This window comes from Leucopleurus acutus (genome assembly GCF_964270905.1).
Source record: "Leucopleurus acutus genome assembly, chromosome: 11".
NCBI lineage: Eukaryota > Metazoa > Chordata > Mammalia > Artiodactyla > Delphinidae > Leucopleurus > Leucopleurus acutus.
In genome coordinates this window covers 76,383,573-76,404,764 of record NC_139152.1, presented here as the reverse complement: position 1 = coordinate 76,404,764, position 21,192 = coordinate 76,383,573, and the positions used below count along the sequence as shown (strand labels likewise).

At 42.4% G+C, this 21,192-nt stretch overlaps 1 protein-coding gene across 1 annotated transcript in view; it reads right to left on the bottom strand.

The window, feature by feature from the left end:
• PLEKHG7 (pleckstrin homology and RhoGEF domain containing G7) overlaps positions 1 to 21,192 on the bottom strand; it is a gene marked incomplete at both ends in the record, with an annotated part of 88,964 nt that overhangs the window by 14,072 nt on the left and 53,700 nt on the right. Inside the window, 3 exon segments of the mRNA XM_082850458.1 lie at positions 114 to 207; positions 554 to 669; positions 2,214 to 2,388. Of these exon segments, the coding sequence (XP_082706584.1) occupies positions 114 to 207; positions 554 to 669; positions 2,214 to 2,388 (385 nt within the window).

The window sequence follows — 21,192 nt, the reverse complement described above, 5'->3', positions numbered from 1 at the left end:
TCCATTGCCTTGGCCATACGGAAATACAATTCTTGCCACCCTTCGATAAGCAAGAGTTGGACAAGTCACAAGGTAGCAAAGATGTTGGGTTTGTAAAGGAAGCAGTTATTTACCTGCAAGAGTTAATTTTCCTTCATAGAGAAGGTGTCTGTTGGTTGCTGACAGGATGTTTTCTGCCATGTGTTCTTTAAAAACGTGTTTCAGGCACTGGCAAAACAAGGGAGGAAATCAAAGAGATGTTGTTAGTGATTGGAGGACAGCATATTCCAGAAGCTGGGGCAATGTACTCTGTCTAGAAAGTTCCTGACATTTGGAAATGCCAGTAAATGCACATGGGAATGGGAAAGAATGGGAAAAATGCTTAGAAGGACCAGTTCAGGAATGGCATGAGGAGGTCAGCCTCCCCACACACAATGTCATGTGGATGAAGGCTTTACTTCTTGCTAGATTTTTAATTCTAGTGGGCAGCTGGGGACTTTGTAAGACTAGTATACTTCCACTTGAATGCCAAATGTTTAGAAAGGGACATAGGTTCTAACTGATCTTTCTGTACCTCTGGAATGAAAAACCTTTTATCTCTATCCCAAAGTGGAGGCCACACTATAATCTCCGGTAGATGTCTGCATTTTTGAAAATTGTCAAGCCACTTCACTTTTCCTTCAAGATCCCCTGAAAGACAAGACACATCCAGTATCTGTTTAAATGCATGAGGCATTACTGCATAAAATTTAACCAAGATCCGCAGGAATCATTTAGAGATATTGGCCGCCCCTGGAGCCAAACCATATCTTAGGTTCATTTAACATATTTCTTGCTGTTTAAATGCCTTAGAAAAACTCACTAATTTGAAATCAGCCTCTTGCAGAGAAAAATGAAGCTGAACTAATTTAACTCAGTAAGTTGGAAATGTATTGTGCATTTTTATTTCAATAATACTAACAGTTCCCTTAGTAGCTTTCTCATATGCCCTACATCACACAGCTTGTGATTACAGGAAGGAAAAAAAAATCAGACTAACAAGGACAAACATATCCTTTTGTCTTAATCATAAAACATATATTCACTTTATGGTAAGGTTGATTATTTCTTTTGGTAAGAACTCATTTTCTCTTTGAAGGTCTATATTAATTTTCCAATGTTTTTTAATAACATATTGCTATTGAGGTTTTGAAATGATTTTTGGAAACATGGAGGGCAAGTCGTAGACCCACAGAATCACAGGGTTAGGGAATCCTTGAGAATTCTCCACCTCTAAGCTTTAAAGGAAGGCCACAGGGATCTCTTTCCCCAACAATGAGAATTCATTTTATTGAGAAATTCCTAGAAGAGATGTTATCTCCCTCACAAACTTATCAAAATGAGTAATAATCTGCAAAATTACTTTAAAAGTTTAAAAAAGTCTGTCTTTAACTGAATTTTTTGTCTTAATCACTTGATAAGCTGAATTCTAGTTCCTTGGGTTATTTTAGAATTTCAACAAAAAATTTTTAAAAAGGACAGAAACTCCTAAGTGAATGGTCATTTTATTTTTAAACATGCAAAAGAAAAAGAAATGTCATTTCTGTGCAGCTGATAATCATCATTTTGAATTGTTCCCTTTTGATGCTCCCCAGGAAATCTTGGTTTATAGACATATACCACGAACTTCTTTATTTGAATTTGATTATACAGAGCTACCCAAATAAACTTAAGTCATCACAGGGCTTTCTCTTTTCCTATTCCCAAATTTCGGGTCTAAAGATTGCAGTTGGCATTATATTTAGATTGGCCCTAGATTTCAGTGACCTAAAAAAAATGACGGATGGTAATTTATTCTCCGGAAAGGCTTCCCATGCTGTTTACTCCCATTTGCTTTGTGTGTGGGTTCAGTATGGATGTTAAAAACAAAGTGGCTTCATCATCTGGGAAGTAGAACTTTTCCTGCCTGAACTCACATCTGAAAGCCTTGGAGACGGGGCCACGTCCTGCGTGAACTTGGAGTTAAGAGTTCTCATAGGGTTCGCCAGGATGTGACTGGAGCCCATTGTTTTGAGCGTGTTTGATTTACAATGCAAACTCAAACTGGAATCCACATTTCGGAAAGTCATGACCTCAAGGCAATGGAATTACCTCCTAGGATGGAAGCCCAAATGGTTCCCAGGAGCCAGAGGGTCCCCCAACTCTTTGATTAAAGCTGACACTGGAGCTCTGGGTCACTCATCTCAGGGACTTACAGATTGACTTTTCCACCTTTTCCTTGATGGAGTAGATCATGATTTTCTCCATAGAGTCTGTACTCCTTTTCCAGATGCTCTTCAGCAACAAGGGGTATCGAGTCAGCCTGTGTAGTGGGGCCACTAGGAGCTCAGGTAGGTGAAGGCGTCTGCACTGTTCATTGTCCTCACACCACTGGGGAAGGCAAAAGCAGGTGGATCAGAACATCACTTCTCCTGTCAAGACACTGAGAAGTCCGGACACAAGAAACCCTTAGAGATTTCACTCAGTAATGACATGACACACCTGTGAGCTTGCTAGGAAAATTTATAAGCCATGGACTAGACTTTGCTTTTGAAAATTCCATATTAAATTGTCTTAGCAAGCATCTATCTACCAGTACTAAATTCAGGGTCTGAAATGGGTTTTTTCAATGTGCTTAAGAAGTATTATTGAATATTACTGACTGAAACATTGCTGCTTTCCAATTAAAGAAATGAAAGAATCTTCCTTCAGATATCTTGCCTTCCCAGCAATGGTGATGAAGGATGAGGTCATCAGCACCACCTATAACACCACCCCCTCAATCCTCCTAAATGGGGAAACTGATGTCAAGATTTGAATGCACAGGAAAAGTTTGAATTTGGTTAAATCCCCTAGAAATTGCATACTCCATCAGTGGCCGTGTAAGATGTATTAATACACATATTTCAGGCTTGTTTACCCTTGTCACTGAAGAGTTTAGTTTTGCCCCTTGCCTTCTCCTTTTCCCTGGCCCTTGGGGGAGATTTCTGGTTTTGCCAACTGTGCTCCCACTCTTGCTGCAATGCAGTTAGGAGAACTGAGAGTCAACACTACACAGATAGACAGGAAAAGGAAGGATTTTTGCTTTGTGGGTCAGTTCCTTGACTCCTTTGTTGGAGGGAATCAGGATAATGAAGAGAAAATGAAAATAGAAGTTGAGGACGCTAAATTGTTCTACAAGATACAGAAAAGAGAGGAGAGGGAAAAAGACGTAGACAATTGTCAATAGGGAGAGTTTGTTCAAAGAGGCAGTTGCCAGGAGTACACACAATGGGGAATACATGAAAGGAAACTTTAGTAAGTATTGCTATGGGTGATACATTGGATTTCCATAAATGGTATTTTGAGAAATGCAAGCAACATGAGAATAGCTCCTCCATTTGTTTCATCTGCTGGACTGTTTCTTTGAATGTGACACTGTTTGAACCTGAGGGGTCCCAGCCTTTGTGCAGGTGACACATGACGCCTGGAGCCAGGTCTGTGGCTACTGCACACACAGGTACATCAAGAAGTATTATTAAGAGTGTGTTCACTTCCTCGTCTCTCCTCCCACCTGCTCACACCATTCTGGTCCTGAGTTCAGCTCTAAATGGATCCTGCTCTCACACTAAATATTTTTCTTGCTGTGGGCTCTCGCCTCTTCCCTCTTTCATGCTCACTTCAGGCCCAGGTTAAGTCCTCACCCTCATGACCCAGACCCTCAAGACCAACCTCAGGTAGGTCAAGGTACAGTCGGTTCTACTATCTGTAGGTTCTGCATTGTGAAATTCAACGAACTGTGAACTGAAAATATTTGGGGAAAAAAATTCCAGAAAGTTCCAAAAAGCCTGAATTTGCGGCACAGCAGCAACCATTTACATAGCATTTCCACTGTATTTACAATATTTACATAGCACTTACCTTGTATTAGGTATTATGAGTAATCTAGAGATGATTTAAAGTATACGGGAGGATGTGTATTGGTCATATGCAAATACTATACCATCTTATATACGGGACTTGAGCATCCTCGGACTTTGGTATCTGTCGGGGTTCTGGAACCAATACCCTGTGGATACAAAGGGACGACTGTGCACTGCGGAAGGCTCCCTCTGCTTTCCCAAAGATATCTTCATACATCTTTATGCCCAGGTGTCAGCCCTTGCATTTCAGAGAGGTCGGTATAATTGGCTCAAACCTCCAACAAGTCCAAACTCCCTTAGATATTTATAAAGAGATAGTCCAATGGCTTCTTCTGGCCCCTGGGCTCCTGTTTGTACACATTCTGTTTCTTCGCTGAACAGCATGGGCCAAATGCCACACTTAGCCCTTTGGTAGGTTTCCTGGGTCGGTTTCCACTGTAAACCCACTCATGCCAAACATTTTATGAGTGTATGTGTTTATTTTACTGAAGATTTCAGATCATGGGGAGGGCTCACAGCCCACAGTCACCACCCACCACCCCATTTTGCTGGCTCCATTCTCTTCTTTGAAAGGAGAGAGCTCTCTCTCTCTCTTTCCTCTCCAACTTTCCCCTTTTTCTCTCCTAGCCTCATGCTTTGCAATTTGTCCTGGTTTTTCATAGCCTGACCATGTCCCTGGAGGGTCGTACCCTCCTACACCAGCAGCTTTATCACATTTCTTTTAAAAACGTCCGGGACTCTTCCTTACAGGAGTTCTGCTGGGAGTGATCTTTCCCACCACCCCACCTACAGATGGCAGGTCAGAAAGGTGCATGGAGGATGGAGCTCTAGGGGCCAGGCTTCAAGGCGGAGGGACCAGCCCCCCGTCTCTGCACCTCAGATTCTTCTTTAAAATGGGGGACGGAACTAGATGACTTCCCCTCATCCAGCTCAAAATGGCAGTGATTCTCATTGGGGCTGGAAGGGATGAAGGGAGCAGGGACTGCAGACGTGGAAAGGCTGGAAGTGGGGAGGAGTGGAAAGAGGAGGTGTGGAGAGGCTGTAGTCTGTGGCCTTAGTGGCTGACTTCCATGCTGAGTCACTAGCAGCAGCATTCCAGCACTACCTGCTGGTCCTTGTGGGAGGCCGGGGAGTTCCAGTAACTGATTTCTCAGCAGCAGTTAGGGATTCCCTCAAAACACACAACCCTGAGCCACTGCTCCCAATTTCCATGTTGTAGGGAACAGCTCTGGCTGCCAGTACCCACCGGTGTTCAGGGTAAATATAAAAACACCTAATCTCCCCCACATATCAATCAGAAAAGAAACACCAGTGGTAAATAATGCAGACAAAGGTCCAGGCAGAGATACTGGAAGCTTTTAGTGTTTTGGAAGGTCTCAGAAGAGCAAAAAAAAAAGATATTTGATGATTCTAAAAGTAAAACTATAAGTTTTTTTTTCATCTCTCTATTGGCTTTACTTTTCAGAAACATTAGGGAAAGAAAAAAAATTCTCTGTCATGAGAGATTGGACATAAAATTCCTTTTCGTGGATGGGTCTAGATCAATGGACTCTGCATCAGTTTTATAATAAATAAATCTATAGGTGGGAGATCAAGATGGCAGAATAGAAGGACATGGAGCTCAATGACGCCCACAAATACATCAAAAATACATCTATACGTGGACCAACTCTCACAGAACACCTACTGAATGCTGGCAGAGGACCTCATACAGCCAACACTGCGAGAAAGATCACCGTGTAACCAGGTAGGACAAAAGAAAAAAAAAAAGAAAGCAGGACGGGACCTGAACCCCTGGGAGGGACTGTGAAAGAGGAAAGGCTCCCTCACCTGGGAACTCCCTTCACTGGCTGGGAGATCAGCTGGGACAGAAAGGGAGCTTCAGAGGCTCAGAGGAGAGTGCAGCAACCAGCTTACAGCTGGCAGGAGAGAGAGACACCAGCACACCTGGTCCTGGCCACCTTGCTGCACTCCCCAGCCCAAGACATGTGTCTCCTGGTATGAGTGGAGGCTGGGTGCTGAAACTTGGGCTTCAGTGGACAGAGCTGGGGAGAGGACTGGGGGTGGCTCTGTGGAGAAGCTGGGGGGGCTGGAGTGTGGCCTGGGCTGCAACTGGGGCTGTGTGCAGGATGAAGCCTGGGTCCACCAAAGAAGCCCCACTGTTAACAAGCCCTTGAAGGGAGGAGTGGGGCCCCGCCAGAGCGGCCTCACCCGCACAGTGCTCGAAGCGGGCAGGGCTCCGCCTCTACGAATTCTGTGCCAATGGATTGGCGCTGGTGGCCTTGTGAGCACAGCACCTGAGGGACATCCAGCCTGACTGCCTGCATTCCCATGGCTGAGGAGGGCCTGAGGGCAGTGCCAGCAATGGTGTATGTTCTGAGCACGCACAATGGGTGACAGATGACACCACAGATCGCACTTGCCGGTGGACAGCTCCTGAGGAGGAATACTCAGTGACTCCCAGTGGGAGTGCTCCAGTACTGCCTACCTCACACCACAGCTCAGAAACAGATATGGGGGCTTCCACCCCAACAACTGGGAAGCAGACCCTGTCCCAACAAGGCTGTGACAAGCACAGAGCAAAGAGGCCCCACTCAACTTCCAGTGCAGGCTCTGGTCACCACAGAAACAATAAGACCCCCTATCAAGGGGATAACAACCAGCATACATGGAGGAAAGACATGGCAGGCATCCATACTAACAACAGCCCTTGCACCAAAAATATGAGACTCGCATAGACTACAAAGGGAGGCTTTCACGTAAAAACAGCCCTTCAAGACCACAGTACATAACTGTTTCTCCTAAATAAATGGAGTCAAAGAAATATAAGCAAAACAAAGAAGCAGAGGAGAGTCATTGACAGGAAGACACTGGATCTCACCAAAAAAGATACCCCGCATCCAAAGAAAGGAGAAGCCACAATGAGGTGGCAGGAGGGGCACAATCACAATGAAATCAAACCCTATAACTGCTGGGTGGGTGACTCACAGACTGGAGAACACTTATACCACAGAAATCCACCCGCTGGAGTGAAGGTTCTGAGCCCCATGTCAGGCTTCCCAAACTGGGGGTCCGGCAATGGGAGGAGGAATTCCTAGAGAATCAGACTTTGAAGGCTAGCGGGATTGGATTGCAAGATTTGGACAGGACTGGGGAAAACAGAGACTCCACTCTTGGAGGGCACACACAAAGTAGTGTGCGCATTGGGACCCAGGGGAAGGAGCAGTGACCCCACAGGAGACTGAACCAGACCTACCTGCTAGTGTTGGAGGGTCTCCTGCAGAGGCAGGGGGTGGCTGTGTCTCACCGTGAGGATAATGACACTGGCAGCAGAAGTTCTGGAAAGTACTCCTTGGCGTGAGACTTCCCAGAGTCTGCCATCAGCCCCACCAGAGAGCCCAGGTAGGCTCCAGTGTTGGGTCGCCTCAGGCCAACAACCAACAGGGAGGGTACCCAGCCCCACCCATCAGCAGTCAAACGGATTAAAGTTTTACTGAGTTCTGCCCACCAGAGCAACAGTCAGCTCTACCTACCACCAGTCCCTCCCATCAGGAAACTTACACAAACCTCTTAGATAGCCTCATCCACCAGAGGGCAGACAGCAGAAGCAAGAAGAACTACAATCCTGCAGCCTGTGGAACAAAAACTACATTCACAGAAAGACAGACAAGATGAAAAGGCAGAGGGCTATGTACCAGATGAAGGAACAAGATAAAACCCCAGAAAAACAACTAAATGAAGTAGAGATAGGCAACCTTCCAGAAAAATAATTCAGAATAATGATAGTGAAGATTATCCAGGACCCTGGAAAAAGACTGGAGGCAAAGATTGAGAAGATGCAAGGAATGTTTAACAAAGACCTAGAAGAATTAAAGAACAAACAAATGAACAATACAATAAGTGACATGAAAATACACTAGAAGGAATCAATAGCAGAAATAACTGAGGCAGAGGAACGGATAAGTGATCTGGAAGATAGAATGGTGGAATACACTGCCACATAACAGAATAAAGAGAAAAGAATGAAAAGAAATGAAGACAGCCTAAGAGACCTCTGCAACAAAATTAAACACAACAACATTCACATTATAGGGGTCCCAGAAGGAGAAGAGAGAGAGAAAGGACCCAAGAAAATATCTGAAGAGATTATAGTTGAAAACTTCCCTAATATGGGAAAGGAAATAGCCACCAAAGTCCAGGAAGCACAGAGTCCCATACAGGATAAACCCAAGGAGAAACATGCCAAGACACACAGTAAACAAATTGGCAAAAATTAAAGACAAAGAAAAATTACTGAAAGCAGCAAGGGAAAAACGACAAATAACATACAAGGGAACTCCCATAAGGTCAAGAGCTGATTTCTCAGCAGAAACTCTACAAGCCAGAAGGGAGTGGCAGGACATATTTAAAGAGATGAACAGGAAGAATCTACAACCATGATTACTACCTGGCAAGGATCTCATTCAGATTCGATGGAGAAATCAAAAGCTTTACAGACAAGCAAAAGCTAAGACAGTTCAGCTCCACCAAACCATCTCTACAACAAATGCTAAAGGAACTTCTCTAAGTGGGAAACACAATAGAAGAAAAGGACCTACAAAAACAAACCCAAAACGATTAAGAAAATGGTAATATGCACATACATACTGATAATTACCTTAAACGTGAATGGATAAATGCTCCAACCAAAAGACACAAGCTCACTGAATGGATACAAAAAGAAGACCCACCTATATGCTGTCTACAAGAGACCCACTCCCGACCTAGGGACACATACAGACTGAAAGTAAGGGGATGGAAAAAGATATTCCATGCAAATGGAAATCAAAAGAAAGCTGGAGTAGCAACCCTCATTGCAGATAAAATAGACTTTAAAATAAAGAATGTTACAAGAGACAAGGAAGGACACTACATAATGATCAAGGACTCCATCCAAAAAGAAGATATAACAATTACAAATATACATGCACCGAACATAGGAGCACTTCAATACATAAGGCAACTGCTAACAGCTATAAAAGAGGAAATCGACAGTAACACAATAATAGTGGGGGACTTGAACACCTCACTTACACCAATGGACAGATCATACAAACATAAAATTAATAAGGAAACACAAGCTTTAAATGACACTATAGACCAAATAGATTAAATGATATATATGGACACTGCATCCCAAAACAGCATATTACACTTTCTTCTCAAGTGCACACAGAACATTCTCCAGGATAGATCACATCTTGTGTCACAAATCAAGCCTCAGGAAATTTAAGAAAACTGAAATGATATCAAGCATCTTTTCTGACCACAACACTGTGAGATTAGAAATCAATTACAGGGAAAAAAAATGTAAAAAACACAAACACATGAAGGCTAAACAATACATTACTAAATAACCAAGAGATCATTGAAGAAATCAAAGAGGAAATCAAAAAATACCTAGAGACAAATGACAATGAAAACACAATGATCCAAAACCTATGGGATGCAGTAAAAGCAGTTCTAAGAGGGAAGTTTATAGCAATACAATCCTATCTCAAGAAACAATAAACATCTCAAATAAACAACCTAACCTTACACCTAAAGGAACTAGAGAAAGAATAACAAACAAAACCCAAAGTTAGTAGAAGGAAAGAAATCATAAAGATCAGAGCAGAAATAAATGAAATAGAAACAAAGAAGACAGTAGCAAAGATCAATAAAACTAAAAGCTGGTTCTTTGAGAAGATAAACAAAATTGATAAACCATTAGACAGACTCATCAAAAAAAAGAGGGAGGGCTTCCCTGGTGGCGCAGTGGTTGAGAGTCCGCCTTCCGATGCAGGGGACACGGGTTCGTTCCCCGGTCTGGGAAGATCCCACATGCAGTGGAGCGGCTGGGCCCGTGAGCCATGGCCGCTGAGCCTGCGTGTCCGGAGCCTGTGCTCCGCAACGGGAGAGGCCGCAACAGTGAGAGCCCCTCGTACCGCAAAAAAAAATAAATAAATAAAAAGAGGGAGAGGACTCAAATCAATAAAATTAGAAATGAGAGGGAGAGGAGCTTCAAGATGGCAGAAGAGTAAGACGTGGACATCACCTTCCTCCCCCCAAGTACATCAGAAATACATCTACGTGTGGAACAACTCCTACAGAACACCTGCTGAATGCTGGCAGAAGACCTCAGACCTCCCAAAAAGCAACAAACTTCCCAAGTACCTGGGTAGGGCAAAAGAAAAAGAAAACACAGAGACAAAAGAATAGGGACGGGACCTGCACCAGTGGGAGGGAAGGTTTCCACACACTAGGAAGCCCCTTTGCAGGCGGAGACTGCAGGTGGCAGAGGGGGGAAGCTTAGCCACGGAGGAAAGTGCAGCTACAGGGGTGCGGAGGGCAAAGCACAGAGATTCCCACACAGCGGATCAGTACCGACCAGCACTCACAAGCCCGAGAGGCTTGTCTGCTCACCTGTCAGGACGGGTGGGGGCTGGGAGCTGAGGCTCGGGCTTCGGAGGTCAGATCCCAGGGACAGGACTGGGATTGGCTGTGTGAACACAGCCTGAAGGGGGCTACTGTGCCACAGCTAGACGGGAGGGAGTCCGGGAAAAAGTCTGGACCTGCCTAAGAGGCAAGAGACGATTGTTTCTGGGTGCGCAAGGAGAGGGGATTCAGAGCACCACCTACTCGAGCTCCAGAGATGGGCGCAAGCCACGGCTAACAGCACAGACACCAGAGACAGGCGGAAAATGCTAAGGCTGCTGCTGCAGCCACCAAGAAGCCTGTGTGCATGTGCAGGTCAGAAGCCACACTTCCCCTCCCAGGAGCCTGTGCAGCCCGCCACTGCCAGGGTACCGTGATCTAGGGACAACTTCCCCGGGAGACACACGGCATGCCTCACACTGGTGCAATGTTATGTTGGCCTCTGCTGCCGCAGGCTCGCCCCACACACTGTACCCCTCCCTCCCCCCCGCCTGAGTGAGCTACAGCCCCCAAATCAGCTGCTCCCTTAACCCCGTCCTGTTTGAGAGAAGAACAGACACCCTCAGGCGACCTACACACAGAGGCGGGGCCAAATCCAAAGGTGAACCCCAGGAGCTGTGCGAACAAAGAAGAGAAAGGGAAATCTCTCCCAGCAACCTCAGGAGGAGCAGATTAAATCTCCATAATCAACTTGATGTACCCTGCCTCTGTGGAATACCTGAATAGACAATGAATCATCCCAAATTGAGGAGGGAGCAACGATATATACATTTTTTTCCCTTTTTGTGAGTGTGTATGTGTATGCTTCTGTGTGTGATTTTTGTCTGTATAGCTTTGCTTTAACCATTTGTCCTAGGGTTGTGTCTGTACGTTTTTTTTGTTATTTTTTGCTTTTGTTTTCTCTTAGTATAGTTTTTAGTGCTTGTTATCATTGGTGGATTTGTTTTTTCGTTTGGTTGCGCTCTTCTTTGTTTTTACTACTGAAAAAAAATTTTTTAATAATTATTATTTATTTTAATAACTATTTTATTTTATCTTCTTCTTTCTTTCTTTCTTTGTTTTTTCTACCTTTTATTCTGAGCCGTGTGGAGGACAGGCTCTTGGTGCTCCAGCCAGGCGTCAGGGCTGTGCCTCTGAAGTGGGAGAGCCAACTTCAGGACACTGGTCCACAAGAGACCTCCCAGCTTCATGTAATATCAAATGGCAAAAATCTCCCAGAGATTTCCATCTCAAGACCCAGCTCCACTCAATGACCAGCAAGCTACAGTGCTGGACACCCTATGCCAAACAACTAGCAAGACAGGGACACAACCCTACCCATTAGCAGAGAGGCTGCCTAAAATCATAATAAGGCCACAAACACCCCAAAACACACCCCCAGACATGGACCTGCCCACCAGAAAGACAAGATCCAGCCTCATCCATCAGAACACAGGCACTAGTCCACTCCACCAGGAAGCCAACACAACCCACTGAACCAACCTTAGACACTGGGGGCAGACACTAAAAATAAGGGGAACTACAAACCTGCAGCCTGAGAAAAGGAGACCTCAAACACAGTAAATTAAGCAAAATGAGAAGATAGAGAAACACACAGCAGAGGAAGCAGCAAGGTAAAAATGCACCACACCTAACAAATGAAGAGGAAATAGGCAGTCTACCTGAAAAAGAATTCAGAATGATAGTAAACATGATCCAAAATCTTGGAAATAGAATGGAGAAAATACAAGAAACGTTTAACAAGGACCTAGAAGAAATAAAGAGCAAACAAACAGTGATGAACAACACAATAAATGAAATGAAAAATACTCTAGAAGGGATCAACAGCAGAGTAACTGAGGCAGAAGAACAGATAAGTGACCTAGAAGATAAAATAGTGGAAATATCTACTGCAGAGCAGAATAAAGAAAAAAGAATGAAAAGAATTGAACACAGTCTCAGAGACCTCTGGGACAACATTAAATGCACCAACATTCGAAGTACAGGGGTTCCAGAAGAAGACGAGGAAAAGAAAGGAACTGAGAAAATACTTGAAAAGATTATAGTTGAAAACTTCCCTAATATGGGAAAGGAAATAGTTAATCAAGTACAGGAAGCACAGAGAGTCCCATACAGGATAAATCTAAGGAAAAACATGCCAAGACACATATTAATGAAACTTTCTAAAATTAAATACAAAGAAAAAATATTACAAGCAGCAAGGGAAAGACAACAAATAACATACAAGGGAATCCCCATAAGGTTAACAGCTGATGTTTCAGCAGAAACTCTGCAAGCCAGAAGGAAGGGGAAGGACATATAAAAAGTGATGAAGGGGAATAACCACCAACCAAGATCACTCTACCCAGCAAGGATCTCATTCAGATTTGACAGAGAAATTAAAACCTTTACAGACAAGCAAAAGCTAAGAGAATTCAGCACCACCAAACCACATTTAAAACAAATGCTAAAGGAACTTAGCTAGGCAGGAAACACAAGAGAAGGAAAAGACCTACAATAACAAACCTAAAACAATTAAGAAAATGGTAATAGGAACATACATATAGATAACTACTTTAAACGTAAATGAATTAAATGTTCTAACCAAAAGACATAGACTGGCTGAATGAATACAAAAACAAGACCCGTACATATGCTGTCTACAAGAGACCCACTTCAGACCCAGGGACACATACAGACTGAAAGTGAGGGGATGGAAAAAGATATTCAATGCAAATGGAAATCAAAAGAAAGCTGAAGTAGCAATACTCAATACTCATATCAGACAAAATAGACTTTAAAACAAAGACTATTACAAGAGACAAAGAAAGACACTACATAATGATCAAGGGATCAATCCAAAAAGAAGACGACAATTGTAAATATATATGCACCCAACATAGGAGCACCTCAATACATAAGGTAAATACTAACAGCCATAAAAGGGGAAATCAACAGTAACACAACCATAGTAGGGGACTTGAACACCCCACTTTCACCAAGGGACAGATTATCTAAAATGAAAATAAATAAGGAAACACAAGCTTTAAATGATACATTAAAGAAGATGGACTTAATTGATATTTATAGGATATTCCATCCCAAAACAACAGAATACACTTTCTTCTCCAGTGCTCATGGAACATTCTCCAGGATAGATCATATCTTGGGTCACAAATAAAACCTTGGTAAATTTAAGAAAATTGAAATCGCATTAAGTATCTTTTCCGACCACAACACTATGAGCCTAGATATCAATTACGAAAAAATCTGTAAAAAATATGAACACATGGAGGCTAAACAATACACTACTTAATAACGAAGAGAACACTGAAGAAATGAAAGAGAAAATCAAAAAATAACTAGAGACAAATGACAATGAAAACACGACGACCCGAAACTTACGGGATTCAACAACAGCAGTTCTAAGAGGGAAGTTTATAGCAATACAATCCTACCTTAAGAAATAAGAAACAGCTAAAATGAACAACCTAACCATACACCTAAAGCAATTAGAGAAAGAAGAACAAAAAACCCCAAAAGTTAGAAGAAGGAAAGAAATCGTAAAGATCAGATCAGAAATAAATGAAAAAGAAACGAAGGAAACTATAGCAAAGATATTAAAACTAAAAGCTTGTTCAACCATTAGCCAGACTGATCAAGAAAAAAAGGGAGAAGATGCAAATCAATAGAATTAGAAATGAAAAAGGAAAAGTAACAATGAACACTGCAGAAGTACAAAGGATCATGAGAGATTACTAAAAGCAACTATATGCCAATATAATGGACAACCTGGAAGAAATGGACAAATTCTTCGAAATGCACAACCTGCCAAGACTGAATAAGGAAGAAATAGAAAATATGAACAGACCAATCACAAGCACTGAAATGGAAACTGTGATTAAAAATCTTCCAACAAACAAAAGCCCAGGACCAGATGCCTTCACAGGCGAATTCTACCAAACATTTAGAGAAGAGCTAACACCTAACCTTCTCAAACTCTTCCAACATACAGCAGAAGGAGGAACACTCCCAAACTCATTCTATGAGGCCACCATCACCCTGATAATAAAACCAGATAAAGATGTCACAAAGAAAGAAAACTACAGGCCAATATCACTGATGAACACAGATGTAAAAATCCTCAACAAAATACTAGCAAACAGAATCCAACAGCACACTAAAGGGATCATACACCATGATCAAGTGGGATATATCCCAGGAATGCAAGGATTCTTCAATATACGCAAATCAATCAACATGATACACCATATTAACAAACTGAAGGAGAAAAACCATATGATCATCTCAATAGATGCAGAAAAAGCTTTTGACAAAATTCAACACCCATTTAAGATAAAAATCCTCCAGAAATTAGGCACAGAGGGAACTTTCCTCAACATAATAAAGGCCATATATGACAAACCCACAGACAACATCGTCCTCAATGGTGAAAAACTGAAACCATTTTCACTAAGATCAGGAAGAAGACAAGGTTGCCCACTCTCACCACTATTATTCAACATAGCTTTGGAAGTTTTAGCCACAGCAATCAGAGAAGAAAAAGAAATAAAAGGAATCCAAATCAGAGAAGAAGTAAAGCTGTCATTGTTTGCAGATGACATGATACTACACATAGAGAATCCTAAAGGTGCTACCAGAAAACTACTGGACCTAATCAATGAATTTGGTAAAGTAGCAGGATACAAAATTAATACACAGAAATCGCTGGCATTCCTATACACTAATGATGAAAAATCTTAAAGTAAAATTAAGAAAACACTTCCATTTACCATTGCAACAAAAAGAATAAAGTATGTAGTAATAAACCTACCTAAGGAGAATAAAGCCCTGTATGCAGAAAATTATAAAACACTGATGAAAGAAATTAAAGATGATACAAATAGATAGAGAGATATACCATGTTTTTGGATTGGAAGAATCAACACTGTGAAAATGACTATACTACCCAAAGCAATCTACAGATTCAATGCAATCCCAATCAAACTACCAATGGAAATTTTCACAAAACTAGAACAAAAAATTTCACAAATTGTATGGAAACACAAAAGATCCCGAATAGCCAAAGCAATCTTGAGAAAGATAAATGGAACTGGAGGAATCAGGCTTCCTGACTTCAGACTATCCTACAAAGCTACAGTAATCAAGACAGTATGGTACTGGCACAAAAACAGAAATATAGATCAATGGAACAGGATAGAAAGCCCAGAGATAAACCCACGCACATATGGTCACCTTACCTTTGATAAAGGAGGCAAGAATATACAGTGGAGAAAGACAGCCTCTTCAATAAGTTGAACAGAGACAAGGGGAAGATGGCAGAAGAGTAAGATGCGGAGATCACCTTCCGCCCCACAGATACACCAGAAATACATCTACACGTGGAACAACTCCTACAGAACACCTACTGAACACTGGCAGAAGACCTCAGACCTCCCAAAAGGCAAGAAACTCCCCACGTACCTGGGTAGGGCAAAAGAAAAAACAGAGACAAAAGAATAGGGACAGTACCTGCACCAGTGGGAGGGAGCTGTGAAGGAAGAAAGGTTTGCACACACTAGGAAGCCCCTTCGCAGACGGAGAATGCGGGGGGCGGAGGGGGGGAGCTACAGAGCTGCGGAGGAGAGCACAGCAACAGGGGTGCGGAGGGCAAAGCGGAGAGATTCCCGCACAGAGGATCAGGGCCGACTGACACTCACCAGCCCGAGAGGCTTGTCTGCTCACCCGCCGGGGCGGGCAGGGCTGTGAGCTGAGGCTCGGGGTTTGGACGGAGCACAGGGAGAGGACTGGGGTTGGCGGCATGAACACAGCCTGAAGGGGTTAGTGCACCTCGGATAGCCGGGAGGGAGTCTGGGAAAAGGTCTGGAGTTGCCAAAAAGGCAAGAGACTTTTTCTCCCCTCTTTGTTTCCTGGTGCGCGAGGAGACGGGATTAAGAGCGCTGCTTAAAGGAGCTCCAGAGACAGGCGCGAGACACAGCTAAAAGTGCAGACCCCAGAGACGGGCAGGAGACGCTAAGGCTGCTGCTGCCGCCAACAAGAAGCCTGTGTGAGAGCACAAGTCACTATCCACACTCCTCTTCCAGGGAGCCTGTGCAGCCCGCCACAGCCAGGTTCCCAGGATCCAGGGACAACTTCCCTGGGAGAACGCATGGCAGGCCTCAGGCTGGTGTAACGTCACGGCGGCCTCTGCCATCGTCACGCCGGCCTCTGCCATCGCAGGCTCACCCCGCATTCTGTGCCCCTCCCTCCCCACCCCCCCCCACCCCCCCCCCCCCCCGGCCTGAGTGAGCCAGAGCCCACGAATCAGCGGCTCCTTTAACCCCGTCCTGTCTGAGTGAAAAACAGACGCCGGAGGGCGACCTACACGCAGAGGCGGGGCCAAATCCAAAGCTGAGCCCCTGGGTGCTGTGAGAACAAAGAAGAGAAAGGGAAATCTCTCCCAGCAGCCTCAGAAGCAGCGGATTAAAGCTCCACAATCAACTTGATGTACCCTGCATCTGTGGAATACATGAATAGACAATGAATCATCCCAAATTGAGGAGGTAGACTTTGAGAGCAAGATTTATGATTTTTTTCCCCTTTTCCTCTTTTTGTGAGTGTGTATGTGTATGCTTCTGTAAGAGATTTTGTCTCTATAGCTTTGCTTCCACCATTTGTCCTAAGGTTCTATCTGTCCGTTTTTTTGTTTTAAATTTTTTTCTTAATAATTATTTTTTAATTTAATAACTTTATTATATTTTACTTTATCTTCTTTCTTTTTTCCTTCCTTCCCTCCTTCCTCCCACTGTCCCTACCTCCCTCCCGCCTTTCTTTCTTTCCTTCTTTCTTTCCTTCTTCCTTCCCTCCTTCCCTCCTTCCTTCCTTCCTTCCTACTTCTACTAATTCTTTATCTCTACTTTTTCTCCCTTCAATTCTGAGCCAGGTGGATGAAAGGCTCTTGGTGCTGCAGCCAGGAGTTAGTGCTGTGCCTCTGAGGTGGGAGAGCCAACTTGAGGACCCTGGTCCACAAGAGACCTCCCAGCTCCACATAATATCAAACGGCGAAAATCTCCCAGAGATCTCCATCTCAACGCCAGCACCCCGATTAACTCAACGACCAGCAAGCTACAGTGCTGGACAACCTATGCCAAACAACTAGCAAAACAGGAACACAACCCCACCCATTAGCAGAGAGGTTGCCTAAAACCATAATAAGTCCACAGACACCCCAAAACACACCACCAGACGTGGACCTGCCCACCAGAGAGACAAGATCCAGCCTCATCCATCAGAACACAGGCACTAGTACCCTCCACCAGGAAGCCTACAGAACCCATGGAACCAACCTTAGCCACTGGGGACAGACACAAAAAACAACGGGAACTACGAACCTGCAGCCTGCAAAAAGGAGATCCCAAACACAGTAAGATAGGCAAAATGAGAAGACAGAAAAACACACAGCAGATGAAGGAGCAAGATAAAAACCCACCAGACCTAACAAATGACGAGGAAATAGGCAGTCTACCTGAAAAAGAATTCAGAATAATGATAGTAAAGATGATCCAAAATCTTGGAAATAGAATAGACAAAATGCAGGAGACATTTAACAAGGACCTAGAAGAACTAAAGATGAAACAAACAACGATGAACAACACAATAAATGAAATGAAAAATACTCTAGATGGGATCAATAGCAAAATAACTGAGGCAGAAGAACGGATAAGTGACCTGGAAGATAAAATAGTGGAAATACCTACTGCAGAGCAGAATAAAGAAAAAAGAATCAAAAGAACTGAGGACAGTCTCAGAGACCTCTGGGACAACATTAAATGCACCAACATTCGAATTATAGGGGTTCCAGAAGAGGAAGAGAAAAAGAAAGGGACTGAGAAAATATTTGAAGAGATTATAGTTGAAAACTTCCCTAATATGGGAAAGGAAATAGTTAATCAGGTCCAGGAAGCACAGAGAATCCCATACAGGATAAATCCAAGGAGAAATACGCCAAGACACATATTAATCAAACTGTCAAAAATTAAATACAAAGAAAGCATATTAAAAGCAGCAAGGAAAAAACAACAAATAACACACAAGGGAATCCCCATAAGGTTAAGAGCTGATCTTTCAGCAGAAACCCTGCAAGCCAGAAGGGAGTGGCAGGACACATTTAAAGTGATGAAGGAGAAAAACCTGAAACCAAGATTACTCTACCCAGCAACAATCTCATTCAGGTTAGGTGGAGAAATTAAAAGCTTTACAGACAAGCAAAAGCTGAGAGTTCAGCACCACCAAACCAGCTTTACAACAAATGCTAAAGGAACTTCTCTAGGCAAGAAACACAAGAGAAGGAAAAGACCTACAATAAGGAACCCAAAACAATTTAGAAAATGGGAATAGGAACATACATATCGATAATTACCTTAAATGTAAATGGACTAAATGCTCCCACCAAAAGACACAGATTGGCTGAATGGATACAAAAACAAGAGCCATATGTATGCTGTCTACAAGAGACCCACTTCAGACCTAGAGACACATACAGACTGAAAGTAAGGGGATGGAAAAAGATATTCCATGCAAATGGAAACCAAAAGAAAGCTGGAGTAACAATTCTCATATCAGACAAAATAGACTTTAAAATAAAGACTATTAGAAGACACAAAGAAGGACACTACATAATGATCAAGGGATCGATCCAAGAAGAAGATATAACAATTGTAAATATTTATGCACCCAACATAGCAGCACCTCAATACATAAGGCAAATACTAACAGCCATAAAAGGGGAAATCGACAGTAACACATTCATAGGAGGGGACTTTAACACCCCACTTTCACCAATGGACAGATCATCCAAAATGAAAATAAATAAGGAAACACAAGCATTAAATGATACACTAAACAAGATGGACTTAACTGATATTTATAGGACACTCCATCCCAAAACAACAGAATACACATTTTTCTCAAGTGCTCATGGAACATTCTCCAGGATAGATCATATCTTGGGTTACAAATCAAGCCTTGGAAAATTTAAGAAAATTGAAATTGTATCAAGTATCTTTTCCGACCACAATGCCATGAGACTAGATATCAATTACAGGAAAAGATGTGTAAAAAATGCAAAGACATGGAAGCTAAACAATACACTACTTAATAGCGAAGAGATCAGTGAAGAAATCAAAGAGGAAATTTTAAAATACCTAGAAACAAATGACAATGGACTCCAGACGACCCAAAACCTATGGGAGGCAGCAAAAGCAGTTCTAAGAGGGAAGTTTATAGCAATACAAGCCCACCTTAAGAAACAGGAAACGTCTTGAATAAACAACCAAACCTTGCACCTAAAGCCATCAGAGAAAGAAGAACAAAAAAACCCCAAAGTTAGCAGAAGGAAAGAAATCATAAAAATCAGATCAGAAATAAATGAACAAGAAATGAAGGCAACAGTAGCAAAGATCAATAAAACTAAAAGCTGGTTCTTTGAGAAGATAAACAAAATTGATAAACCATTAGCCAGACTCATCAAGAAAAAAAGGGAGAAGACTCAAATCAATAGAATTAGAAATGAAAAAGGAGAAGTAACAACTGACACTGCAGAAATACAAAAGATCATGAGAGATTACTACAAGCAACTCTATGCCAATAAAATGGACAACCTGGAAGAAATGGACAAATTCTTAGAAAGGCACAACCTGCCAAGACTGAATCAGGAAGAAATAGAAAATATGAACAGACCAATCATAAGCACTGAAATGGAAACTGTGATTAAAAATCTTCCAACAGGCAAAAGCCCAGGACCAGATGGCTTCACAGGTGAATTCTATCAAACATTTAGAGAAGAGCTAACACCTATCCTTCTCAAACTCTTCCAAAATATAGCAGAGGGAGGAACACTCCCCAACTCATTCTACGAGGCCACCATCACCCTGATACCAAAACCAGACAAGGATTTCACAAAGAAAGAAAACTACAGGCCAATATCACTGATGAACATAGATGCAAAAATCCTCAACAAACTACTAGCAAACAGAATCCAACAGCACATTAAACGGATCATACACCATGATCAAGTGGGGTTTATTCCAGGAATGCAAGGATTCTTCAATATACGCAAATCAATCAATGTGATAAACCATATTAACAAACTGAAGGAGAAAAACCATATGATCATCTCAATAGATGCAGAAAAAGCTTTTGACAAAATTCAACACCCATTTATGATAAAAACCCTGCAGAAAGTGGGCACAGAGGGAACTTTCCTCAACATAATAAAGGCCATATATGACAACCCACAGCCAACATCGTTGTCAATGGTGAAAAACTGAAAGCATTTCCACTAAGATCAGGAAGAAGACAAGGTTGCCCACTCTCACCACTATTATTCAACATAGTTTTGGAAGTTTTAGCCCCAGCAATCAAAGAAGAAAAGGAAATAAAAGGAATCCAAATCAGAAAAGAAGAATTAAGCTGTCACTGTTTGCAGATATGATACTATACATAGGGAATCTTAAAGACACTACCAGAAAACTACTAGAGCTAATCAATGAATCTGGTAAAGTTGCAGGATACAAAATTAATGCACAGAAATCTCTGGCATTCCTATACACTAAGGATGAAAAATCTGAAAGTGAAATCAAGAAAACACTCCCATTTACCTTTGCAACAAAAAGAATAAAATATCTAGGAATAAACCTACCAAGGAGACAAAAGACCTGTATGCAGAAAATTATAAGACACTGATGAAAGAAATTAAAGATGATACAAGTAGATGGAGTGATATACCATGTTCTTGCATTGGAAGAATCAACATTGTGGAAATCACTCTACTACCCAAAGCAATCTACAAATCCAATGC